Genomic DNA, 27,409 nt, shown 5'->3' with positions numbered 1-27,409 from the left:
AAACATGGATGCTGGCTGGCTTCCTGTGCTCTCCAGTTAAGGGCAGCACACAGAGGATTTGGGGGAACCTAGAACCAGATATTTCTCTGCCTTAGGCCTACACTTCTCAACTCCCCAGGGTGATGGTTCTTTTCTTTCTTTTTTTAAAGATTTTATTTGTTTATTTGAGAGAGTGTGTGTGCATGTGGTGGGGTGTGGACAGAGAGAGAGAAAGAGAGCATGAACAGGGGGTCAGAGAGGGGCAGAGGGAGAGAGAGAAGCAGGCTTCCCGCTGAGCAGGGAGCCCCATCTGGGGCTAGATCCCAGGACCCTGGGATCATGACCTAAGCCAAAGGCAGAAGCTTAACGGTTGAGCCACCTAGGTGCCCCAGAAAGCAGGTTCTTTACACACATAACCAGGGGGAAGGTTGGGGGGTAGATATTAGTGGAAAGGCCCGCCATGGAATAAGGGACCCAAGGCTAAGGCCATTTAAACATTTAAATGTTTAAACATTTAAACATTATTGGTAGCCTATTGGTAAGATGCTTTTTTACATCCTTGTCCTGCGGCAGGCTCTCCAGCCCATTGCCTAGAAACATCTCTCACTCTGGGGCGCCTGGGTGGCTCAGTGGGTTAAAGCCTCTGCCTTCGGCTCAGGTCATGATCCCAGGGTCCTGGGATAGAGCCCTGCATCGGGCTCTCTGGTCAGCAGGGAGCCTGCTTCCTCCTCTCTCTCTCTCTGCCTGCCTCTCTGCCTACCTGTGATCTCTGTCTGTCAAATAAATAAATAAAATCTTAAAAAAAAAAAAAAAGAAACATCTCTCACTCTGAATTCATAGTTCGCAGAAGCAAGGAATACTCTCAAGACAAGAATCCATTTTAAGAATATTTTATTTATCTTTTGAGATTACATAGTCATTATTGCTGATCTAATACAATCACTTAGACATAAAGATTTCCAAGAGCCTCTCAGAAATGGCGATTCTTAGAGGTTTTATTTCCTTTCAGTAAGATGACAATGAGAACTAGATGATTATATATATAATATATATATATTATATATATAGTTTAGTTTATCGTCTACGTATAATTTGCTGGTGTTGCCTATTTTCTTTCCATAATCTTCCTTTATTAAAAAAGCGTAATGCAACAATGCATTTTGATTTCTTTTTTTTAAAACCATGACAAAGTTAATTTTGAGAAAACCACAGGAGCAGCAGTTTCAGATCTGTTCAGAGAAAAGCCAAGCAGCAAAAAAGCTCTGCAGGAGTATGTGGCCATGGGGAGCCGTGCTCATACAGGAGGGTAGGATGAGGAGGTAGGAGGGCAGACAGAGAAGGTAGACCAGATACCTTTTTTCTTTTTTAATGAGGAAAAAAAAAAAAAACCAAACCCTGATTTTCCATTAAGAAGGCAAAAAAGACCTTGAAAACTAGTACAAGTTCATCATAGAGAAAATGGTAAGTATCCCCACCTGCCAGGGCCATAAACAAACAGATAATTAGTCTTTTTTCCCTAAGATGCATCTCAGGTGAGAGCTTGAGGGAAGAAGATAGATTTGTTCTGGTTCCAAGGGTAGAGGGAATGACCAAATTCCAATATTAAGATAGAACCCAAATACTCAAGAGGCCTGGGCCTCCTACTTCTTAACGGTTGCTAATATAGGGTCCCCAGAGAGAAAGGAAAAGAGGTCATCTGAAACTCAGAGGCATATATCTCAATATCTCATCATGGACAACAACACTGGCAACTTAGGTGTCTCCTTTTTTATTTGCCATGGGTCTCTTTACTATAGCAAGGCAGGTATGCTCTGTCATGATCAGTACGTAATAATACTGCTCCAGAGAGCCAGGCTTTACTGAGAAACAGCAGGTTATGATTTTTTGGTTTAAAAACATAAAGGGCTAGAGTCCAGATACCTGCCTAATGGAATCTGCCCTTGATATAAGATGAGTTATGAAGATCTGTATCCAATTAATTAATATGAAAGAGATCCAATTAATTAATACAAAACTCAGAACTGGGTAGGCAAAAGAAGAATTGAGTGGCCTCGTGGAATTTTCAGCATTTACAATCTTCCTCATGAAAGAATATAGCCATGTATGTGGCACCTTTCCACTATGTGCTAAGACATACAGCCTCTAAGGGACCAGCCCATAATGGGCTGAGGCTATATACTACTTAATGAGGCAAATAGCCATTTACCCAAAGCCCACCTCTCTACCTACAAAAGGAAGGTCACTTCCAGACTAGCTCTGAAAGTATATGTGAAGACCAGGAAAAGCTGAAGAAGGTGGAGGCAGGAGAGGAGAATCAGGGTGGGATGATGCTGGGTGGCCTGGTGGTGTTTCCTTGAGTCACCTTGGTCTTGAGACTATGAGGCAGACCAGCGAAGGAAAAAAAATGGGAAAACAAACAAGCAAGCAAACAGACCTGAGAGTGTTAAAGAAGGTGGTCAGGTGGGAAAGGGACTCACTTCATTCAAGATTTCTAGGGGCACCCCAAACTGACTCTTAGAAACAGTCTCAGTCTGATGCCAATGAAACCCTTAAGACCAACAGGTCAGTCTCCAAAAGGTATCCAACTCTTATGTGAGACATAAAATTTCACGCTGCTCACATTACTAGTTTTTTTTGTAATGTTGGAGTTACTCAAGAAACCACCTCTGAAATATAGAATCCTAAGATGGAAGAGGCAGGAACATAAAAATATACCCCAGTAGAGAAGAAAAACCACAAACTAAATCATAGAGATACCAGATCTCAGTTTCATCAATGGCAACAGCCAAAGAAATGAATGTCTGAGGAGGTTCAAACTAGTCAAACTAGCTTTAATCATCTGGACACAGTTTGTAGTGTCATCTCTGTATAGCTTAGCCAGGTAAGCTGCAAAGCCCTTCCCAGGAGACAAATACATTCTACTTCTTTAGAGTGTCAGGCTGTGGGCCTGAATGGTTGGTTCCACTTCCAAAGCCCTACACCTCCCACCCCCAAATCCACTGGAAAGTACATCTTTCCCTGTTCCATTTCAAAAGCAGTTTTAGACAATAAGAGGAAATTTCAGGAAGCAGAGTTTCACAACAAGCTCTCCTTTTCTGAGACAGTGTCAGTCTAGAGGGAACCTCCTGGGAAACTGTTCAGTTAAAGAACAAGTAAAACTATGGATCCCAGTGGGGCTGGCCCTCACTTCCTGGGCAAAGGTTACTTGGGTTACAAAGATGGCAAAAACAATGTCTGACAAACACCAGAGCTGCTGAGGAAATAATGGAGGCACATTCCTCTTGGAACCAGAAAGTGTTAAAACACACGTGAATATTCAAGGAAGAAAGGGGTCTTCAGTAAGGAAGGAGACTCCCAGGAAGCACAGGCATAGCTAAGTTCTTGGTGTAGCTTGCCAAAGCCATAACATTCCTTCCTTCCTAGTCATTTTATAAAGAAGGCAGTGATAGTGATGGTCAAGGCTGGGAACCCAGGCCATGTTAATTCAGTGGCTTCCAAAAGGCCTCACCTGGGTAAGGGCCAAAGCTGAGAAAGGCAGCTGCTGAAATTTATTCCAGAAAACCCCAGGGAACAAGGAGTCTGGAATCCCTGGACTAACTCCTGAACTTGGACAAGAGACAAATGGCCATTGCTGAGGATTCCAAGTCAATGGGGAATGATGCAGAAGATGCACTGGGAAGGATTACCCCATAGCTTTCCTTCCTCAGCCTGTCCTTTGTGGCTTTCACAGCCCTCGGGGCAGTAACCACACTCTGGGCCAAGGCAACAGGCACAGGATTCTAGATTTTAATAAATAAATAACCTAACATATAGGGTGAGCACGGCGGGCAGCTGATTGGAGAAGCAGTTTGCTGGGTTCTTTCCTGTATAGGAGTGGAGAAAAGACTTGGAGTTCTATTCCTTAAAATTTCTTCTGGCTTGAATTACAGGAACTTAATACCTAGAGGGAGAAAGAAAGATGAGACTGTAATGTTATCAGTTTGGGAGAATGCTGGGACATGAAGAGCTCACCTAAAGGGAAAGAGCAGCAAGGAGGCAGGGACTTTTCTGGGGTGTATGATGAGGGCAGATACTTGGTCATGCCCAGTATTTCTCCATAAAGAGGTAAAAATTGTATCAAGAAGATGAAATGGAGAAAGGCAAATTCAGAAAAGGAAACACTATTTAATGTCTGAAGAAGGCCTCAAAGAGTCCCTTGGGGGTGGCAATGAAAGGGAGTAGCTTTCTTTTTCTGAGTTCACGTAAATGTGAAAGATGCAAAGACCAATTCCAGTACAGAAAGCTCTTTTCTACCCAGGCTTCCCGTCTTCTGGGGGGGCCCAAGGCACCTGTAATAATTAGGCTTGAAGGGCCCATTCTTGTTGAGTCCCAGATACTTGGCCTGTTCATCCGTCAGCTCTGTCAGGTGGGCATCAAAGGTGGGCAGGTGTAGGCTCGCCACATACTCATCTAGAAGAGACCACAGAAGCCCTAGTATAAACATTCATACCTCTTGTCTTGCTGTTCTCTCCAGGCTAGGCCTTAAAAAGTTGGAAGACACCTTCTAATTCCCAGAACTGAAAGAAAAATGCTCAACTGGTTCATGGGCCCAGAATTCTATGGAGTAGCTGTTTCGGTTTCCAGCCAAGTGTTTTTTAAAGTCCAAACATTTCTTTCTTACTAGCTGTCTCATCCTTGAAGCTTCCCTTCTCCCCAGAAGGGTAAGGGAAATGTGAAAGAAGCAATAGTCCTTAGCATCTAAAAGAAAGGATAGGATAGCAGGGGACTAAAAAATGGGAAACTCAAACTTTACTTCTACTTAAACTCTGTACTTCGGGTTACTCAGAAAAATGAACACTTGAGGATGTTGGAAAGGAATGTCTAATAATGATATTACATTGTTTGCTTTGCTTTTAGTATCCTTAGTTCTTATGGGTTTCTATTTACATTCTATTACTTGAATACATATTATTCAGAATTTTATGTAATTTTCCAAGTACTTGTTTGGTCTTCCTAACTTCATTATACATTCAGTCAAAACATTGACTGTCCTATTTTTTTTTTATATCCTCCCAAAGGATATATTAAAGGGAAAATATGTCAACTTCTAACAGTCGCTATGCATCTCGGGCTAAAGCAAAGCAAACTAGAAGCTGATTTATTCCCTGATCTTTGCCTCAGGAATTTATAAACACACTCTAGCAGTTCAGGTGCTTGAGGCAGGTTCTTTAAAAATTCAAGACAGTTCAACGTTTCTCCTATATGAAACACCCACATAACCAGTCTTAACAGAAGCTATTCAGTCCTTCCTTTGGCCTGGGACAATGAGGTCTGTGTGAGAAGATGTAGTATGAGAAGTCTTCTTGGTCTGAGGAGAATCTGAAAGGGGCTATGTAGCCTAGAAATGGAGTAAGTCAGATGTCACAAGGTAGAAGATGAGTCCTCTTTGTTAGGCGAAGATTTTTTTTCTCATTTGAGACTCGCTTATAAGATACTTTAAGACAGAAAATCCTTAAAATTCAGACAGGTACACCAAATCATAGCAAAATGTAATGACTTCAATAGGGCAACTCACATGGAAAATGTGATAAATCAATTAGGAAGGGAACCTAGGAATCCTAGCTACTACTCTGCAAGATACAGACATCATTTTTCCCCCCTATCTATAAGAAATTTAGTGCCACGAAGTTCATTTAGCTCTGGCTCTGAACTATTTCAGTAAGGATAGGGATGGAAGAGCGCATGCTTACCCATTTTCTTGGGCAACAGGTAGACATCCTGCTTATAACGACCCTCAGGAGCATTGTAAAGCTCTATCAAGGCAAGAGCCTAGAAAAGCAGAGAGATGGATGCTGACGTGCCATATCATGTGAAACGCTGATGGTCTAATGACCCTCTCCAGCCCACTGCTTTCCCGTCTGGTGGCCCTACCTGAGTAGTAGCGGTGATTGAGAGCACAAATGTAGGCACTGTGGAGCAGCTTAGGTTCAGCAGACGGCCCTAGAGAGCAAGGGTTAAGACACAGATGGGTTAGGACAAAGTCTCTAGCCTTTCAGGAGTGAGGGACGAGCATAACTGCCATTTTCCAAATACCTCCCAACTACCATTGCTGGATAAAAAGCAGGTGTTCAATAAATAGGAATGAACTGACTGACATTTAAGTGAAATTTAAAAATTCTGGAAAATATGACGGAAGGTAACAGATAAAAGATCTCTGGGATTATGTCAAAAAGGATAGAGATAGTCACATGATACTGAGGCTTATGCCAAGGAAGGGCATATTTCTACTTTCTGCGACAGAGTATCCTCCTTCTGAGATATTGGCATTCCTTTGAAAGATTGTTGTAAACAAGGATGTAGTCAAATCCAAGGGCAACCTCTCCGCGTTGTGAGAGGAGATACTTTTGGATTTAGGAAGCTGTGATGATTTCTGTGCTTCTTCCTTAGTTTGGTTCTCCTGAATTCAAGGGTAGTCTCGTATTTCTACTGGGTGACTCAGAGGATACAAGAGGTAGAGACTACTGGAGAATGCTATCCTATCCTATTTTGTTTCCCAGGAAGACTGACCACAGTTTTTGCTCAAACAGAGTAGCCAAAACCAACTGTGGTGCTTGCTTTTGTCACCAAAATTACTAGACGGGACCTCCCAGGGCAACTGGAAATAAGTCACCAGATAGCTGGCTGATATCAAAGCAATTAATGAATAATTAACAACCTGTCCATCCCTTCCCTGGTACACACTCCTTTCTTATGAAGAAATAATCCAGTCCCTTTACAGATGCCCTAAAGTATTTGAGAAAGTGGGATAAGGTGAAAAAAGGTAAAGAGAACAGGGAGGATATTCAAACATAAATTTAAGGGTCCCTAGGTGAAGACAGTATTATCTTTCATATTTTCATATTCAGTTTCTTTAATTTAAAAAAAGGAAAGAAAACTGATAGAATACCAAAACTCAAGAAAAGTATTATTATCCTCCTTGTTATTTTGGTATCTTTCTCTGAAGAAGAGAAACTGTCAAGGTCAGAACAGGAGGGCACATCAATATTGCTGTCAGGAATCTAAGACTAGGGAAGAGAAGTTTTCAAGAGAGGAAAAGTGGCCAAACATTGACATGGAAGGCTAAGCGGAATGAAAGTGAAGAATAAGTCTGAGCCAGAAGAGGCCCAGACAGGGAAGTATTAATCACACAACCAATATATAGCTGGGTGCCTACTACACATCTGGCTCAATTCAGAGGAATGGTCACTCAAAAACATGGAATCTATCACCAAAGACATGACCTTCCCAGAGCTTGCCTAAGGTGGTTTAGTAACCATCGGGAATATCTGCTTTGTGCTTACTGATTAAGCCATCCCACAAATGACATTATCTCTTTGTAAGCATCACTCAAAGTGGCATTGGTTCTATCTGTTAATTCTTCCACAGTAATAGTCATTATCTGACTCAATCTGTATATAGAGTGACAGAGAGAGACAGGATAATTGGTGAAAACTAAGGAACCAAAATAGTTTCTTAATTGCTGAATGAAAAGACATTTCACAATTAGATATAAAATCCAATGGTAAAGTAGTTGAGCTTGTACCAAAGAAGAGTTGAAAATGTAAGAGAACATGTGGAGGAGGGAACCTGGGTATTACAGTCTCTCCTGTCAGGGGTGAATTTCTCTTACCAGTCTCAGGTCTTACCTCTGCTAGCAATACTATCCTCTTGCCATCAGGCCATATTACATGGTCAACTTGGGATCTCACTCGCTCCCAGGTCAGTTCTGGGGTCCGCAGACTCGCCTGGAACACATACAGCAAACATATCATCAGCCATGACTTGTCCCACTTCATGGACAGAAAGATGTTGAAGGGAGCCATTTCAAAGAGCAAGTTGAAAGAAGCAACTAACATGCCAGATGGAGAATACCTGTCCCGGGTTGGTTAGGACTGTTCCATGTCAGGGAATTTAATCTTAAGGCCCAGCCAGGGAGGGATCACTCAGGATGTCATTCCAAAACATATAGTGTTGGCCCACTCTCTGCTGAGCACAGTAAAAGGTGCTATGGGAAATACAAAAGAAACCACAGACATGGTTTCTGCCTTCAAAAAGCTCCTACTTTAGCTGGGGACACAAAACAATGCATATGTGAGGGGGAAAAGCCTTCAAAAATACTTATAAAGCAACATGCAAACAAGTGCAAATTAATACAGAACAAACAGAATACGTAAGTGCTGAAGAGAAACAGCAAAAAGGAGGATCAGAGCTAAGTGGGATTTGTTAGAGAAGGCTGGTTGTCCTAAATATAGCATGCTGGGGCCCAAGGTTCTGCCTTCATGTCCTCGTGTCCCAGGTTCCACCTTCTCAATGACCGTGGTTCACCCTAAAGTTACAGAAGCTTTGTGACCTAAGTGCAAATGTGAGGAGGTAGGCTTTAGAGAAATGCTTAAGGGCAGAGTAAAGCTTCCAACAGCTCACCCTCCTTCCATTTCTGTATATATTCCGAGAACAAGAGAAGAAATGTTAAGTTTATTAACAGCAGCAATCAAGTAACAGTCACAGGGTTTAGACTTAAGATAACAACTTCCTTCTTCCAATAGGCCATGCCTAAAATAGAAAAGGAGTCCATATTCTGAAACCATCCATTGGCTCAGTTGGTTAAAATTGAGAGGTTCTGTCAAACAGTAGTCTCCAGACAAACAGAGAAACACTTTAGTTATATAATGATCATTTGCTGAGTACATACTATATTCCAGGCAATGTAGTAAAGGACACTATTACGGATGAGAACGTGGACTCCTCAACTAGACTGTGAGCTATTTATGGACAGGGACTGTATCAACTTTTCCTTACCAATCTAGTGGGAAAGACAGATATAATTATATTTCAGTATATTTAGGACACATTAATGATCTAGACCATTTTTTAGACCATTTCTTTATTAGGCAATGAGAAATATAAAATGTCTTGAGATGTCAAGTTTCATAATTTAGTATAATCTTTATCTAAAGAGCAATTTTGTAGTAGCTAATGAAATTTTGTATGTACCTAATCTCTGACAATTAGCTTCATCTGTAGAGCTCCATCCTATAGAAATACTTGCTCAAGTTCAGAAATATAAGTGCCTAAGAATGTTCAATCCAGTGTTATTTATAATAGCAAAAAAATGTAATTTAATAAGGGAATGGCTAAGTAAATCCAGATAATCTCATACAATGGAATATTATGAAATTCTTATATAAAAAAGATCTATGTGTGTTAACATGAAAACCATTCATTATTGTTACATGAAAAAATAAAGTTGCAGAACAGTATACTAGTACCCCGATTCTGTAAATGTTTTACTTCCTTCCTTAAACATATTTATCTTGCTCAAATTTTTATACTAAGCAAATATTAAAGTTAGAATTCAATTTTTTAAAACAAATAAACACTGTAAATAGAGTTTAAAAAGAATCTGAGCGAACAGACCACTTTGGGAAGTTAAGGATATAAAAGGTAAATCCCTTAGCCTTTAGAAATAACAACATGGAGGGCAATAACCATGTAGAGCCAAAAGACAGTGCTTGGTGACACTGGTATCTTTTTTATGGAGATGATGAACTTTAAAGTAGTTCAAGTTCTTAGTGTCTCATACTCTTAATCTTCCAGAGTACATGCAATCTTGGTGACTGGGAGTAAAGAGGTGACACCATGATACTTTCATCATGGAGTCTCCTGTTTTAGGAAGTCTTCCCTAGGAGAAAAAGATACTGTGGAATCAAAGAAGGGACACTTTTTGAACATCATAAAATGATCGATGCTTTGTTGGAGCACTGGAATGGCTGTGGTGCTAGCAAAAGACATGAGGTCAATTAAAACAGGGTTTGAAGAGAAACTAAGTTACATTATCTCTAGCACTGTCCAGGCAGCTTCCATAACCTAGTAAGTTTATTAAACAGTTACACTCCTTGAGAGAAGGATTTCCTATGACCAGCAGAGTTTTATAAGAGTTTCTCGGGGTACCTGGGTGGCTCAGTGGGTTAAAGCCTCTGCCTTCGGCTCAGGTTATGATCCCAGGGTCCTAGGATCGAGGCCCGCATCATCGGGCTCTCTGCTCAGCAGGGAGCCTGCTTCCCTCTCTCTCTGCCTGCCTCTCTGCTTACCTGTGATCTCTGTCTGTCAAATAAATAAATAAAATCTTAAAAAAAAAAAAAAGAGTTTCTCTTAAAGGGGGTGCCTCAGTGGCTCAGTCATTTAAGTGCCTGATGCTTGATTTTGGCTCAGGTCATGATCTCAGCGTCATGAGATGAAGCCCCGAATCCAGCTCCACACGGAGTCTGCTTGAGATTCTTTCTCCCTCTGCCCCTCCCACTTTACACATATCCTCTCTCTCTCTCTCAAAAAAATAAGTAAATCTAAAAAAAAAAAATTCTCTAAAAACATCCCAATGTCTTTTCTGTTGATTTATAATCACTAAGCAATCTACCAGGAAAAAGGTTCCTTATGGAGACTATGTTCCCAAACAAGGTATACATCTCACAGTAAATTATTAGCTTGCACAAATTGGTAGTATATGATTGTGGACAGTGCATATCAGTTTTTTACAGGGAGAACAGCTGTGGTTCTAGTCCTGCAAAGTGCAGAATCAAGAGCAAGTCTCAGGTTCTAATTCTTTCTGGTAAGAACTTTTAAAGTATGTGTACATAATGGTTTAGCCACTTGAATTGTGAAGCTTACATTCACACCGGCCATCTAGGTGATGCAATATGGGTAAGCAAGTCTGTTTTCAAGAGAAAAGGAAACATGTGAAAGAAAGACATGGCCAAAAGGCAGCTAAGAGCACAATCCCTATCACAGGTTTGCTAGTGTTATAGCATTAATATCTCTCAGAAAAAATGCAGTTTTCTAAATGCCCAACTCTTTTGATGAGCTATTCCTTTCTAAAAATGCAACAGTCAACATCTCAAGGTTAGATAAAACTATAAATTCACACACACACACACACACACACACACACACACACACAACCCCCAAAACTAAAAACCCTTACATTTTTGATTGCTAAAAATATCTGGAAAAATATACTGAATCACTCTCCTTTACTGTTTCACTGAGATAACTAATAGAGACTTTCTTCTCTTTTCACTCTCTACATCCAAGCCATTTAGCAAATCCCAACTGTCCTACCTTCACAACACATCATCTCCACAGCTTATCCATGTCATCTGAGCTACCACTCTCTATCACTGGAAATATGGAGAGGGCATCCTATTATTGTCCCTATCACTACTCAAATCCAGAAGTGTTTTCTTTATATCACAGACAGAGTAATCTGTTAAAACAAATCAGATTTTGTCAGTCACCTGGTCAAAACTTTCCCATTGGAATGGCTTCCTTTTTTTTTTTTTTTTAAATAATCTCTACACCCAACGTGGGGCTCAAACTCATGACTGAGATCAAGAGTCGCGTGCTCTACTGACTGAGCCAGATAGGCACCCGTGGAATGGCTTCCAACAGCTTCCCTGGTAACCAGAATAAAACCTGAAGTCCTTTTGTGACCTACAAAGAACTACATAACCCACTACCCTCCTTCAGCTGCCGCTATTCTCATCCCTGTGCCCATTCTGTTCCTGCCACAATGTCCTCTTTTCTGTTTCTCAAACATCAAGCATTTTCTACCTCAGCATCTTTTACACACCATTCTCCCTGAGTAAAATGCTCGGATGGCTTATTCCTTCAATTCATTCAGGTTTTTGTTCAAATGTTATCTCATTTGAGACCTTTGAGAAGGTCTCAAAGAGACCTTCTTTGATCACCTTAGCTAAAATATCATTCTCAATGACCCCACCTTGCTGTTTTTCTTCAATCCTAGGCATTAACTGATGAAACTATCTGTTTATTGTCTGTGTCCTGCACTAGAATCTAAGTGCCACAAGAGCAGGGACGTTCTTCACTATTTCTTCAGCCAATAAATACTCAGCACAGAACAGAGCAATTATTCAAAACAAATTAAACAGTGAATGAACATTGTGGTTTCAGTTATTAGTTGAGTTTGCTATTTCCTTAAATTTCATTTTTCTATGTCCTGTGACACTACCATCAAAGACTGAGTAACTTAACTTTTCTGAAGCCCTTCTGAGCCTCTCCCTTTCTGGACCATTTAGTTTAGTCATATACCTTCTGCTAAGAAGAACACAAAGAGAATTAAGACATGGCCCTTGGCTAGCTACCTAGAATACCAGGAGCTACCTAGAATACCTGCAAAACTAGGGCTATCTAGTACCAACATAGCAGCCAGGGTGATCCTTTTGCTTTTAAAATAAAAGTCATCCTTTTAAAATGGAAGTCAGACTATTATAAATCTGACAATGGTACCCTATTTCTCTCAGAATATAATCAGGAGTTCTTATAATGGCCTCTGAGACCCCATAAGATCTGGTCCATTCCTTCTTTGACCTCACCTTCCATTCTTAATCTGCCCCATACTCATTCTGCTCCAACCACACTGGCCTCATTGTTGATCCTCAAACAGACTAGGCACACTCTTGCCTCAGGGCATTTGTTTTGGCTGTTCACAAAATATTCTTCACCTAAAAATCCACATGGCTACTCAAGTTCCTCCAAAATGTATGCTCTTTGAGGGCAGGAATTTTTGCCTGTTCTGTTCATTGACTCCACAAATCTAGAACAGCACTTGGCATTCAGTAATCACACAATAAATATTTATGATTGAAGGTATAATGTCCTGGCCTTTATCCTGGGATTACTTATGTCTGGATTGCTTTAGAGGAGAGAGAGCCATCACAAATCGAAGCTTACCTAGAAATCACAAGGAGGCAATAGTACAATGTACAGGAAACCAAAACAAAACAAAAACTGGACAAGAAGTAAAAAAAAAAAAAAAAAAAAAGCCTGAATTTTGTAATCCCATTTAATTTTTGAATCAATGACTGAACAATGGACTTAAGTTCTAGTTTTCTGATTGAAAATCAGGGAAAAGAATAATGCCTTGTGGGACAGTCAAGAGGATGAAATGAGATAAGGTAAAAATATAAAAATTACATGATTATATTTGGAATTGTTTCTATTTAAGAGCTGGAGGGTTTAGGAAAGAAAATTCCTTCCCCCTTCTCTTACTCAGAAGATTTCTCTTTAGATATCAGAGCATGATTAGTTTCCTTAACTTTTTCCCATTTTGGGGCTCTCTAAGCAGATTAATTGAGAAAAGGATAATCATGTGCTAGATAGTTTTAGAAATACTAATATCGGGGCGCCTGGGTGGCTCAGTGGGTTAAGCCGCTGCCTTAGGCTCGGGTCATGATCTCAGGGTCCTGGGATCGAGCCCCGCATCGGGCTCTCTGCTCAGCAGGGAGCCTGCTTCCTCCTCTCTCTCTACCTGCCTCTCTGCCTGCTTGTGATCTCTCTCTGTCAAATAAATAAATAAAATCTTTAAAAAAAAAAAAAAAGAAATACTAATATCTTTGACTATTTAGTAAAAGGGCAGTATGTCACATAAGTGAAACTAAACAACAACAACAAAAGAACCATTCAGTATTTAAATTTCAATATGGAAAAAGGAAATTATTCAAAATTATTCATTGTAAGCAAAATAACCTGATAAGACAAGAGTAATGGAGCCATGCCACTCAGAAACCTCAAGGGTAGGAAGAGGCTTTGCTAGGTTGTTTTTCCAGCTATTTTTAATAACAGAAGAATAGAGCAGAGTTAAAAAGAGAAACCATTTAAAATAGATATTATCCAACAGACTCTCAATATATCAACTGATCCTTACCTGGCAGTGCTGAAGCTCAATCAGAGCAGCCCTCAGGGCAGATGAAAGCATGCTTTGCTTGAGCCATTTACCCAGAGAGAAATACAGCTGTGCCAGAAAAATGCCATGAAAATTTAAAACCAGAGTGAAAGTCACACTGCAAGATACTTTGGTAAGTCTGAAAAGAAAGAAATAACGCTTCTCTTAACTATTACTTGGGTGATATAGTAGGACTGAGTGTTATGTTGGATTGGATAATTTTAGGGTGAATATAATCAAATCAGAGAACCAAAGATGAGATGAGATGAGAGATGAAATGGCTTACAGTGTAAGTAGGCATCAAGCTGGAGTGGAAGAAAATAATCTTTTGAAATGATTGAGATGAAGAAGCTTTATGGTATCCACAAGCACAGGTCATAGGGCTAGTAAGTGAACAGACTGTGGACAGCTCTGCTAGGACAGTCATGTTTAGGATGGCTGGTGACTCTTCTCTTTCCTCTTCCAGTTTATATTTCTTGGGAATGAGAGATATAAAAAGCCCCCAATAACAAGTTTCTTAATCTTACCACATCAATCTCCGTGTTGGAATGTCCCATGTTACAAACGATGCAGCTATTCTTCATACGGTCCAAGTGCTCTCTGGTTACCACATTCTTGTTACCTTAAAAATAGAAGAGATATCCACACGAAAAGAAATGAAGTTGGACCCCTACCTCACACCGTATGTGAAATTTTACTTGACCTAAATGTAAGAGCTAAAACTACAAAACTCTTAGTAGAACAAAGGAATAAATCTTTGTGGTCTTGGGTTAGGCAACAGTTTCTTAGATATAACACCTAAAGTATAAGCCACCAAAAAAAAAAAACTTGTACTGCAAATGATATCATCAAGAAACTGAAAAGACAACACACACAAATGGGACAAAATATTTACAAAGCATATAACTGGTAAGGGACTTGCATCTAAAATTTATTAAGAATCCTTACAACTCAATAATAAAAAGGCAACCAACCCAAATAAAAAATGAGCAAAGGATCTGAATAGACATTTCTCAAAAGAAGAAGTACAAAAGAAAACGTGTCAATATGCACATGAAAATATGTTCAACATTATTACTCATTAGAGAAATGCAAGTCAAAAACCACAATGAGGGATGTTGTGGCTCAGTCGGTGGAGCGTGTGACTCTGGATCTTGGGGTTGTGAGTTTGAGCCCCATACTGGGTGTAGAGATTACTTGGATAAAAATACTTAAAAAACAAAACCACATGGAAAGAACCTAGATGTCCATCAACAGACAAATGGATAAAGAAGATGTGGTATATATACACAATGGAATACTATGCAGCCATCAAAAGAAATGAAATCTTGCCATTTGCGACGACGTGGATGGAACTAGAGGGTATCATGCTTAGCGAAATAAGTCAATCGGAGAAAGACAACTATCATATGATCTCCCTGATATGAGGGAGAGGAGATGCAACATGGAGGGTTAAGGGGGTAGGAGAAGAGTAAATGAAACAAGATGGGATTGGGAGGGAGACAAACCATAAGTGACTCTTTTTTTTTTTTTTTTCATAAGTGACTCTTAATCTCACAAAACAAACTGAGGGTTGATGGGGGGAGGGGGGTTGGGAGAGGGGGGGTGGGGTTATGGACATTGGGGAGGGTATGTGCTATGGTGAGTGCTGTGAAGTGTGTAAAACTGGCGATTCACAGACCTGTACCCCTGGGGATAAAAATATATTATATGTTTATAAAAAATAAAATTAAAAAAATTAATTAAAAAAAAAAACAAAACCACAATAAAACACCATTTCACACCTACTAGGATGGCTATAGTAAATACAACAGATAATAACAAGTGTTGACAAGGATGTGGAGAAATTGTAACCCCCCATGCATTCTTATGGGAGTGTAATGGTGCCACCTATTTGGAAAAGCTTGGCAATTCCTCAAAATATTGTAAGTAGAGTTATCATCATATGATCCAGCAATTCCTAGGTATATATAGGTAGGTAAATATTCATGAGGATGGAAAACATGTTTGCAGGAAAACATGGTACACAATGTTCATAGCAACATTATTCAAAATAGCCAAAAAATGTAAACAACCCAAATGCCCACCAACCAATGAACTGATAAACAAAATGTATATCCTTAAAATGAAATATAATTCACCAATAAAAAGGAATGAAATATCTACACATAACTACCATATGGATGAAACTCGAAAACACTATGCTAAGTAAGAAAAAAAAGCTAGTCACAAGAGATCACATACTGTATGATTCCATTGATATGAAATAGACAAATCTATAAAAACAGAGAAATTAATGGTTGCATAGGGCTCAAGAAAGGTAGAGTGAAAGAATGCGGCGGACTGACTGCTTATGGTATGGGATTTCTTTTGGGGGGTGGTGTAGTTTCTGGAATCAGACATTCTACAACTTCACTAAAAACCACTGAACTATATACTTAAAAGGGTAAATTGTATGGTATGTGAATTATCTCAATAAACAAATTAGATTGTGGTGATGGTTGTATTACCCTGTGAATTTGCTAGAAAATACTGACAGGTACACTTAAAATAAGTGAAATGTATGGTTTCTGAATCCTATCTCAATAAAGCTATAAAAAAAGACTTAAGGGGGTTGATGCGAAGCAAGAACAGTTTCCTATGGTCCCTCTTCTTTGCCCCCATCTCACCCTGAGGCTACAAATGTATTTTTATTCTTAAATATTCTCATTTTCCTCCTCTAAAATATAATTACAAATAAAAACCAGTGTCCTAGCATTTATGGTCCCACCATAAAGACAAAGTATCTCAGCCCAAGGAAACTAGCCATTTCTGCATATTCCTCTCTAAAACTCCAATCTACCTCCTTGGGAATTAATACAACTACCTTTCCCACTTTCTCTAACTATGAATTTTGCTCTAGGCCTGCTTTAATTACAGAGACTAGAGAGAAATATACCTTAATTTTGGAAGTAAAATAAAAAATCAAATGATCTGATGGGGCGCCTGGGTGGCTCAGTGGGTTAAGCCGCTGCCTTCGGCTCAGGTCATGATCTCAGGGTCCTGGGATCGAGTCCCGCATCGGGCTCTTTGCTCAGCAGGGAGCTTGCTTCCCTCTCTCTTTCTCTCTCTCTGCCTGCCTCTCCATCTACTTGTGATCTCTCTCTGTCAAATAAATAAATAAAATCTTAAAAAAAATAAAATAAAATAAAACATACACTTTAAAAAAAAAATCAAATGATCTGGTTTCCCAAATAAAACTTATCTCTAGCCATCTTCGTGGTAATTACAGAACAGTTAAAGAGAAACTTTCCTCTAGGGATGACCTAGATGGTATATACTTTTGGTCAGAGTTCTAAAGAGGTGGGAAGAACATGAAAGATTGACTGGTTTTGTAGACCTCTGTATCTGGCTTTTCGAGTTTGGTTTATTCAGAACATTTCTGGTCATGTTTCACTTGTTCCATGAAAGCATTCCCAAGTGCCATTCCACTGTCCGTGTCAAAATCATACCTGTACAGGTAATAACAATATCCACTTGCCGGATGACCTCATTTAATTTCACCAGTCGAAATCCATCCATACTGTAAAAATAAAGCATGATCAATTAACAAAGGCAATTGGGAGGCTTTTGCCACAGAACCTCAAAAGCTATCACTAAGTTCCTTCAGTACCTGCAATGTCATTTCTTGATATAGCTAGATTATTCTTAGCAGTGAAAAATTCAAACCATCTCCTTAAGTTCACACAGGACAGAAGTAAAGGTTTCTTTGCATCACTGCAAATTAATTCTTCCTGAAAACAGAGACCTAGGGGTTACCATGAGCTTCCTAAACTGAGTTCCTAGAAAGTGCATTTTAGCCACTGAATCTTACCCCATTGAAACTATTCTCCCCAAGATCATCAACAATCTTCTGGATAATAAATAAATAAATAAACAAATCTTAGACTCTTACATCACTTAATTTCCTGCATTAAACATTATTTACCTTCTTAAAACTATACTCCTTAGAGTCCATGATACTGTTCTCTCCTGGTTTTCCTCCCACTTTTCTGATTATTCCTTTTCAGTCTTACTCAGTCTTTAAAAGCTGGTACTCTGTACAGTACTGGCCTGACTCTTTTCTTTATTCTTTCAGTATTTATCCATACCCTTCCCTTGGCTGTAAATGACTCTTCTTTTTTTTTTTAAAGATTTTATTTATTTAATTGACAGAGATCGCAAGTAGGCAGAGAGGCAGGCAGAGAGAGAGGAGGAAGCAGGCTCCTTGCTGAGCAGAGAGCCCGACGTGGGGCTTGATCCCAGGACCCTGAGATCATGACCTGAGCCGAAGGCAGAGGCTTAACCCACTGAGCCACCCATGCACCCCTGTAAATGACTCTTCTTATTGGCTGATTTGCACAAATCTATCTTTAGGTTAGTGCTCTCTGAAGCTTCAGAGCCTTGGATCAAATTATCTATTGGATAGCTTCTCCTGGATGTCCCATAAGAATATCAAATTTATTGGGTTTCAACAAAACCTCATTATCTTTTCTGTACTCCTAAACCCTATTTCTTCTTTTGTATTTTCTTCTTGATCAACAGCATTACTGTTCACCCAAGTGTATGAGCCAGATAAACTAGAATGTCCTAGCCTACCCTCTTCTCCCCAGTTGAAGTTGTCACCAAATCTGGTTGTTTTTCCTTAACTCTTTAAAATCTCCTGAATCGGTACCCTGCTCTCCATATATGCTGGTCTTGTGTATGCTCAGGTCTTATTACCTCTTGCCTGGATTCCTACAGTAGCCCCTGGCCCGATGTCATCATCTCCAGGTTTATGTCTGTCTAATTTAGTTTGCAGAAACTAAATTGCAATTAGAAACTACATGCAATTTAGATCAAGTCACTTCCTTGCTTAAAATATTTCAGTGAGATTGCCTGTTCTCAGGATAAGACCTAAATATTTATCAGATATATAATCATTTTCACATAGGATTCCTACCTTAGATATTACCACTCCCCCAAATTTATCCTCTCTGCCAGCTACATTAAAGTATTTCGATCTTCTTAAATATGCCATGTTCTCTCCTTCCTCGGTGACTATGCTCCTTGTGATGTTCCTCATCCCTGGAACTTAACGTCCAAACTAAGACATGTCTTATACAAGTTTCAAGACTCAGCTCTGTTGACATCTCTTCCTACCCTGCCCCTTTGCTCTTTAGTTAGGTGCTTCTCCTTTGGCTCCTATAGGACTATGTACTGTTTACCCCCATCAGAGCACTTATTCCACTCACACTGGTTTTTTGTGTACTACTAAAAGCAGGACCTTGCCTCATTCGTATATTCATCTTATTCATCCTAAGCACAGAGCACAGTACGTATTATACAGTAAGTGATCAGTTCATGTCTATAAGAGAATCTGAATCATTGTCTCAATCAGTATTAAAACATGTTAATGAACCCTGATTCAGAGAAAGCCAACAAATCTACTGGGGAAATTATGGATGAGTCAGGAACTATTTTTTAACCTTTAATTTAGAAATAATTTCAAACTTAAGTATTATAAAAATAGTACAAACTCCCCTATACCCTTCACTCAGAGACAGCAGATTTTATTTGGATTTGCCTGATGTTTCCTCCTGAGGAGATTCAGGTCATACATTTAGGAAAAGAGTATCACAGAAGTGTTCTCGGTGCATCACATCAAAAAGGATCTGATGCCAACTTATTTCTTTTTTGATCATTGTTTTCAAAGGGAGAAGGGTTGTGGTGCCTGGATGGCTCAGCTGGTGGAACATGCAACTCTTGATCTTGGGGTCATGAGCTCAAGCCTCACATTGGGCATAGAGCTTACTTTAAAAAAAAAAAAAAGGGAGGATTATATATGGAGAAGGTAAGGAGGTACTTGTTCTTTGGCTCAAGTCATTCCCTCTAATGATTTCCACAGGAATTCAAAATTTTAGCTTCTCTGATAATCTGCTTTCTCAGAGCAGAGCTACTTGATCTTTGGAAGAGGGAAGCTTACGGTTAACAGCAGCATCTCTCAGGATCTGGGCCCCTCTAAGATAAAATGTGCTATTAACCAGGCCATTCCTTGGTGACAGTTACAAGATCCAATAGATGGTGGCACAGAGGAAAAAGCGAGTTTCATTTTGCATGCTTACCAGGCTTGAAGAGCACAGATGGGGTCGATCTCAGTTACATACACAATAGAGCCCATGGCTTTTAGGGCAGCACAGCACCCCTTCCCCACCTGAAGAGGGGAGAGAGTACACATAATAAAGAAAGTCAGTGAGAAAACAACATCTCAAAGCTTCTGGTGAACTGTACCCCATTTTCCGCCCCCAAAAGCAATTTCACTGAATAGACTCATGCTTGGGGAAAAACAAGAAAAAAAAAAAAATGAATGCGGTTCATAAACAAACTCCTAACTCCCGTTCAGCACGTGCACGTACATAAGAACACCCACACTCACGATTTATAATCAAAACACAAACTATGAGAACATCATAAACAGGGTGCTGGAACAAGTCAGAAAATCAATGAGAAAAAATGGCAAAAATGCAAAGGAAAAAAGAAACCAGAGGGCCTCTACAGTTACTTTTTTTCCCATCTAGAGTGGTGAGTGAATGTATTCTCACATCCCTTAAATAAAAGAATCTGGTATATTTCAACAAAATCATATTTTATACACCTAGTAAGTGAAAAGTTATGCTTTACCTCTCCATAGCCACAGACCACCACCTGCTTTCCACCAAACATCATGTCTGTTGTCCTTTTAAGTCTAGGGCAAGAAAAGCCATTAAATCAGAAAAATCTTCTCTCATTTCTCCTTTAAGATTAGAATGGGTACCTTTGATTTCACATTTATTTGTTTGTTCCATTCTGAAAGAAAGCCTGGTTTCTGTGCTATCCAATGACTAGAAAGAAAGGTTGAATAAAATATGTATTTTCTCACTCCATGCTATCCGATCAATTCCAGCTACAGGTGAGGGGCTTTTTTCTTTTTTCCTCTTGTCTTGGGAGTGGTGCAGAAGGCAAGAAGCTGTAGACTGCAAAGTTACTTTTAAACAAAAAGCAATATACATTTATCATATAATTTTTGGAAATAGAATAAAAATAACATTTTTTATTTAGGAGACAAAGCTCTAGCTTAATGGAAACATTATTCTGTTTTATTTAATGAGACAGAAACGTAGAAGATAACCCTGATAAATGAGTGCTACATTTAGCAGCGTCAGAAGGGACAACAGGTCCCTCATTAATTCCACACAGAGGGTAATAGGTGGCGAGAGGGAGAAGAGCTTGGACATGCACAATACTGACTGCATGAGAGAGTGAACTTTCTGGTGCTGATTCTTTCTCAGATCTGCTCTACTTTTTTGTCTCTGATTCTCTATGAAGCTAGAATAAATGTCCTTATTGTTTTTAGAGTCTCTTGGAAGAACCTGTAGCAGTAGGTTCTGGTTTCTCTTTGGGTTGAGCTAGTGTCCCTTCTCTAGGAATCCCTCATTAGGCAGAAGAAAGTTCTCAACTAAAACCAGTCTATTCTGAGATAGACAGTTCCTACAAATATTTGTGACTCTTTCTGTTCACTTATCTGCTTACCTCTCCTGTTGAAAACAGTCTATAAGAGTAGGAATCCTGTATTTTTAATGATTTGACAACTCCTCAATAGGAACAAGTAGAACTCCATGAGCCTCAGTGAAACTCAGTAAATAGCAAATACTATTCAGCCATCAAAAAGAATGAAATCTTGCCATTTTCAATGACATGGAAGGAGCGAGCTAAAGAGCATAATGCTAAGTGAAATAAGAAACAGAATGCAAGTTAGTGCAGCCACTTTGGAAAACAGTTTGGAGATTCCTCAAGAAATTACAAATAGAGCTACCCTATGACCCTGCCATTGCACTACTGGGTATTTACCCGAAAGATACAGAAGTAGTGAAAAGAAGGGCCATCTGTACCCCAATGTTCATAGGAGCAATGGCCACAGTCGCCAAACTGTGGAAAGAACCAAGATACCCTTCAATGGACAAGTGGATAAAGAAGATGTGGTCCATATATACAATAGAGTATTATGTCTCCATCAGAAAGGATGAATACCCAACTTTTGTATCAACATGGATGGAACTGGAAGAGATTATGCTGAGTGAAATAAGTCAAGCAGAGAGAGTCAATTATCATATGGTTTCACTTACTTGTGGAGCATAAGGAATAACGTGGAGGACACTGGGAGATGGAGAGGAGAAGTGAGTTGGGGGAAATCAGAGGGGGAGACAAACCATGAGAGACTGTAGACTCTGAGAAACAAACTGAGGGTTTTGGAGGGTGGGAGGTGAGGGGTTGGGTGAGCCTGGTGGTGGGTATTATGGAGGGCGTGTATTGCATGGAGCACTGGGTGTGCTGCATAAAAAATGAATTTTAGAACATTGAAAGAAAATAAAATAAAAAATAAAAATTTTTAAAAAAAAGAAAAGAAAAGATACAGACTCATAACTATAGAGAACAAATTGATAAGTTACCAGTGGGAAGGAGGGTGGGAAGATGGGTGAAACAGGTGATAAGAATTAAGGAGAGCACTTGGGATGAACACCAAGTGATGTATGGAATTGCTGAATCACTATTGTATGCCTAAAATTAATGTAACAGTGTATGTTAACATAAATAAATTAATTAGTTAATTAAATTTTAAAAATATATCAATTAAGTGCAGAGGCCTTTCTTGTTAAGTGAAGAGAATAAGTCTAGCTGGGTTACTATCATACTCAAAAGTCATGGTTTAGGAGAATGGTCCTGGAATGGTTATCATAGCAAAGAAAATCAAAAGATTTTACTTATGAGCTTCCGTTGCTTTACTCTTGAGCTTTTCCGCCTCTCTTCCTCAAGGGATATCAGGTGCAAAGCTATTCATCAAAGCTATTCACATAAGCTATAACACTTTTATGTAACCAAAACAAGGCACAGTCTATAAACAGACTGATGGATTGAGAATTCATTTACATGTACAATCTGTCTGATAATACTACTGACTCTACAGAAATAATAATTAGCAATAAATTGAATTTACATTGAATATCTGCCTCCCTCCAAAAAGATTTTAAAGTAAAAAGCTTCCCTTAAAATCTCATTCAATCCAGAACTTATTTCATTCTAGAAAGAAGGACAAGGGACTAATGTTGAACACCAGGTTCTTACCTTATCTTACTTAATCCTCTCAGTAACTCTATGATGTAGGTAGGACTTATTGTCACCATTTTACAGATGAGGGAATAGGTGCAGAGAGGCTAAATAACTATTACAAGACCTAAATGATAGAGCCAACAGTCAAACCAGGCCTTCTGGCTCTAACACCTGTGGTGTTGCAAACTGCCTATGGTCCAGACTCGTTAGTTATGTGCCCCACAGGCCCTCTCTTAGCTTTTCCATTAACCCAAACATGATGGAAACCATTTGGCTTGGCAATATTCTAAACCGACTTCATGGTTTCATGGAGGGAATTACTGACTTCTGAACAAGGATGAAGGATTATCTGGACACAAGTGTAGAAACAGAAACTGGGCATTAGAAGAACATAGTATTTGGTATACACCTAAGTAGATTTTGTCAGACTTATAGTCCTTACAGATTTAAAAGACTAGAAATGCCTCTGTGATTGACTTTTTGCTCACCACAACTTTCCAGATGGCCAGAGAATTATATGCTGGTTGGAATTTAAAAGCTAGTAACATTACCTAGAACAAGAATACCAGGAACCTCTTCCCAAATCATTCAAAGATTCTTAGTTTATGACTTTAATTACTGACTTGCAGGCCTGATAGGGTCGCAAAGTAAAAATTTTGCCATCAATAGACAGGCTAGTCTGATTTTTTAAGTGAAATAGATGTGCTTTGTCATAGGGATAGCAATGGTAGATCTGGGTTATAAAATACTGAGTATGATGTAGTAATAGATCCAGAGGTGCTACATGAATGATTTCTAGAAATAACCAAAACTAAAAAACTCAGAACCTCAATTCAACAACTAAGTTCATTCCAAAGACAACAAAATATTACCCATCTAGAATTGATTCACGGCAACAGTAGAGGTTGTCAAATTTCTGTTTGGTGACCGAATCATTGACGTTCATGGCAGGAACACACAGCTTCCCAGCCTTGGATAGCTGGTACAGCCTGAGGATGAGGGAAATCACGAAGAACGCAAAACAGTGAGATACTGCAACCTACTGTCAGTTTCATAACAAATTACAGAAATATGTTGTATGGGCATGAGAGCATGAGACATGCTAGTTTCATCCCATTAGGTGTATCTAAAGAAATAAAGGTTACCTTTCTAAAGTTTGTATACAGCTGAGAAATGAAGATTTTAGTTACGAGGCATGTGGGGAAAAATCTCTGACCCACTTCCAAATTTGAAGAATTAAAATGTAAAATTTTAAATTGCTTATTAATTTTAATCCCCTTTTACATTAAACAAAGAGTAACTTTAAGTACTATTTGAATCCCACCACTCTAATGCAACAATTTTAACTTTCAAATAGTCTCAATTTTATAATCTCAATACATATACATCATATAAATATGCATATCTACATAAAGGAGTTTCATTTTAAGTTGAATCAACTAAAACTTAGAACCAGGTATTTTATTCAAAATTCATCCCCTTCTAAGAGTCTAAAGGTATGGTATATTAAAAAAGATCACACTATATTGAAGCAGTGATGGTGGCTTATTCAGAATTTACTTCCCTAAAACTTCCATTGCATACTTTCAGTTCTTAATGAGTGAATAATAGTAAACAGAAATTATTTCAATTTTACTGAGGGAATTACTGCTCATTTGAGAAACAGAACCCCGAATCCTTGTTCTCTAAGTAAAAATGTAAGCTCTATGAGGACCCAAGTTTTTGTTTGTTTTGCCCACAGCTAGATCCCTAGCACAGTTCCTAGAAGTTCCTGGCTCATTGTAGAAGTTAAATAAATAGCTATGGAATGAATAAATTCATCTAAAAAGGACAAGCAGTCAATTCATTACAATGACTAGAAAATACGAGGACCATACTTGTTCCCTTACCTGTCCCGAACTCCCAATTTTAGGTTTGTTATTTGCATTGTTAAAAAACAAAAAAAACAAACAAAAAAAACCACAAGTGTGCAAACTCAGATCTCAGTACCTCAGAGAAGGTTCCGATTTTTAACATATTGTATTCTATAGGTATGTGATTATCAGAATATATATCTAGGCTGCATAAAACCAGGTACATCCATGTCAAATCTTACCTGTGGACTCCAGTAACACTCTCCTCTACTATGCCCTTGATTTTCTTGAACATATTAGGATACTTCTTATAAATCCAGTGAGTAAGATCCCCTCCATCATCCAATATCTGCAAAAATAAGCATCAATAATACCATTTATTTTACCAAAGGCTCAGGGTTTCCAGGTTGCTCTGGGTCTTTTATCCTAATTTCTAACTGCCAATTTACAGATATTTCAAATTTCCCATATGGTTATGGGAAGTTACTTAAAGCCAATATAATGACCAGTCATTACACTGAAGTAAAATATGCGGGGTGAAAAGCCAAACTGAAATTCTCAGAGCCAAATGACCTTCCCACATAGCCCATCTACTATACCAAAACACATAGCAACAAATGAGGATTTTTCTTCTGAACTAACAGCTTAAGTGGCTATCTAGACAACTAGTTCTTGAATGCACTGTGGATAATCAGAAAGCCTGACCTTGAAATTAGCATATTTCTAACGAGTTATATTCAGGACTTCAAATATATTCAGTCAAGGCTTAGTTTAAATGAAGCCAGATAATTAATCTCCCTTCCAGAACAATGGGTTATAAAACTGTATTTGTTAATCCTTCACTTCTCCCAAAGCATAGGCACTCTCCCACCCAAAATATCAGACAGCACTGAAGGGTTTTGCCTAGCGAAACCTCACACTCTCTATAAACCAAATTAAAAATAACCAGGGAACTGTGCAGCATGTAGGTGTGCAAGCTTGCCTCTGAACAGCTCATCACTATTTCAGGTTGGGATTAAAGATAAAACAATGCTGTGCCCACTGGAGCGTTCATCAGCGGAGGAAAGTTTTTGAATTATAAATAAGCTAAAGAAAGACCAGCTTGGAATGCTCTTAGGCACTAGGCTGTAGCACTTCAGCCCTTCACCTAGCTGTCAGAAATGCTTAGCAGGACTTTCCAAATGATGATCCCTGGGAAGTCCCCACAGAACTGAGTTGCTCCCTACGGGCACACACCCTCTCATCAAATATCAACTCTACTACAAGTTGCCAAAATGCCATCCTGGACCCCTGCATACACAAAATCCCCCACCTCGTGTCTGCCACTTCATCTCTTTTTTGCTTCTACTTTTGCTCATGACCTTTTTTCTCTGACTCAACTGAAGTTTATTTGAGAGCAGGGATCCAAGGCAAGACTCATTAAAACACATTGGCTCCATTCTATAAGTTAATGCTCTCTTTTCTCCCAGTAGGAACCCTCAGAACAGATGCCCTGAGAAATGAAAAGGCTTCTCAGAGTTTCTCTCTCCCTTTCTGCATGTATGGAATCTCTCTCAGAGTTCTCCCTTGCAGCCTCTGATCCCCAGTCACATAAAAAAGTCAGAGATGAAAAATACTGAACAACTGGAAACTCTGGTCTTAAGTCCCACTATTCTTGTCTGCTTTTCTCTTTTAACAGAGGTATCTAATACACGCAGGTAATTGCTATCCCTAATATTTATTTAATGAATGTAACCCATAATTCTCACCACCATGTTATTCTATTACAGAAATTCTTGCCACCAGGGAATCTTCCTGAGGCTGGAAAGCAAGTAAAAGTATTAGATCTTGACAGGATCCCAAGAGAAATGGGCTCTATTTTCTGGGGTGACAATGGTTTTTATCCTTGTCTTATTTTCTTCATCAGCTGTTCCAGCAGTTTGTGCTGGCCCTATAGTCTGTAAATGCTCTCTGGTTGCAATCCCATGTCCTTCCCATGTTCTCGACTCTAAAATTGATGTTTTATTCCCCACAGAAACCCCCTGGCCCATCTCCTTTAGGTCATGTCAGTCATACTTCTTCCAGTCACTGTTAAACTCTGTGGGAATGAGCTGACTCATCTTGCAGCTGACTCCTCTCTCCCTTTCAGGGTATTAACCCAGCTTCCTCAAACTAGCTTGTGGTGCAATGTAACCTGCATCACAGAATCCAGAAAGAGGTTGTGGCTTCCCTCTTTGTGTACCAAGTGAGGCCTACTCTGCAATTTTTAGCCGCAAGCAATAGCTGGACTAGAGCTTCAAGGACCCTTTTTTCAGTTGATTCCCTAGTTTCTCATCTCATTCATATGCAAAATGTTTGTGAAAAAGGAGTGCTTCATACTTCGTGCAGCTTTTTGCTTCTCTGTGACTCCTAGCTGCTATCGGCCTTCGAGAACTTGGGTCTTTTCAAAGATGAACCGAAATTAAATGAAGCAAAATAAAAAACCCCAAAACTTTTTGCTTAGGCAGCTTTCTTAAAGTGGAAAATAAAGAGAAGAAATTTGAACTTGGAATCTCCTCATATTTACTATAAATTTAGCCCGTGATTCTAGAGAAAAGCTAAGTACCACAGGAGCTGTATATGTATGTGTGTTTGTGTGTGCATTTTCATTATTGTTGTTAGAGGGGGGAGGTGGGTAGGGGATGGTAACTCATTAACCTTGAAC

General features: G+C 39.2%; 1 protein-coding gene across 8 annotated transcripts in view; it reads right to left on the bottom strand.

The window, feature by feature from the left end:
* Positions 1 to 853: 853 nt before the first annotated feature.
* Positions 854 to 27,409, bottom strand: part of AHCYL2 (adenosylhomocysteinase like 2) — a 164,078-nt gene continuing 137,522 nt past the window's right edge. For 4 of the 8 annotated variants that reach the window (XM_047694584.1, XM_047694585.1, XM_047694587.1 and 1 more), the window contains exons 7-17: positions 24,969 to 25,075; positions 23,746 to 23,862; positions 20,411 to 20,474; positions 19,855 to 19,943; positions 17,224 to 17,294; positions 14,260 to 14,354; positions 7,644 to 7,742; positions 5,890 to 5,958; positions 5,709 to 5,787; positions 4,308 to 4,428; positions 854 to 3,919 (exon numbers count right to left, since the gene is read on the bottom strand). In XM_047694584.1, coding sequence (XP_047550540.1) covers positions 3,913 to 3,919; positions 4,308 to 4,428; positions 5,709 to 5,787; positions 5,890 to 5,958; positions 7,644 to 7,742; positions 14,260 to 14,354; positions 17,224 to 17,294; positions 19,855 to 19,943; positions 20,411 to 20,474; positions 23,746 to 23,862; positions 24,969 to 25,075 — 918 coding nt within the window. In that variant the 3' untranslated portion in view covers positions 854 to 3,912. Of the gene's footprint in view, positions 3,920 to 4,307; positions 4,429 to 5,708; positions 5,788 to 5,889; positions 5,959 to 7,643; positions 7,743 to 8,254; positions 8,348 to 13,714; positions 13,802 to 14,259; positions 14,355 to 17,223; positions 17,295 to 19,854; positions 19,944 to 20,410; positions 20,475 to 23,745; positions 23,863 to 24,968; positions 25,076 to 27,409 lie in introns of those variants that run through there. The other 4 variants (XM_047694580.1, XM_047694581.1, XM_047694583.1 and 1 more) reach the window with 3 other exon arrangements.

This window comes from Lutra lutra, chromosome 11 (assembly GCF_902655055.1).
Source record: "Lutra lutra chromosome 11, mLutLut1.2, whole genome shotgun sequence".
NCBI lineage: Eukaryota > Metazoa > Chordata > Mammalia > Carnivora > Mustelidae > Lutra > Lutra lutra.
This window is presented reverse-complemented; position numbering and strand designations above follow the sequence as displayed.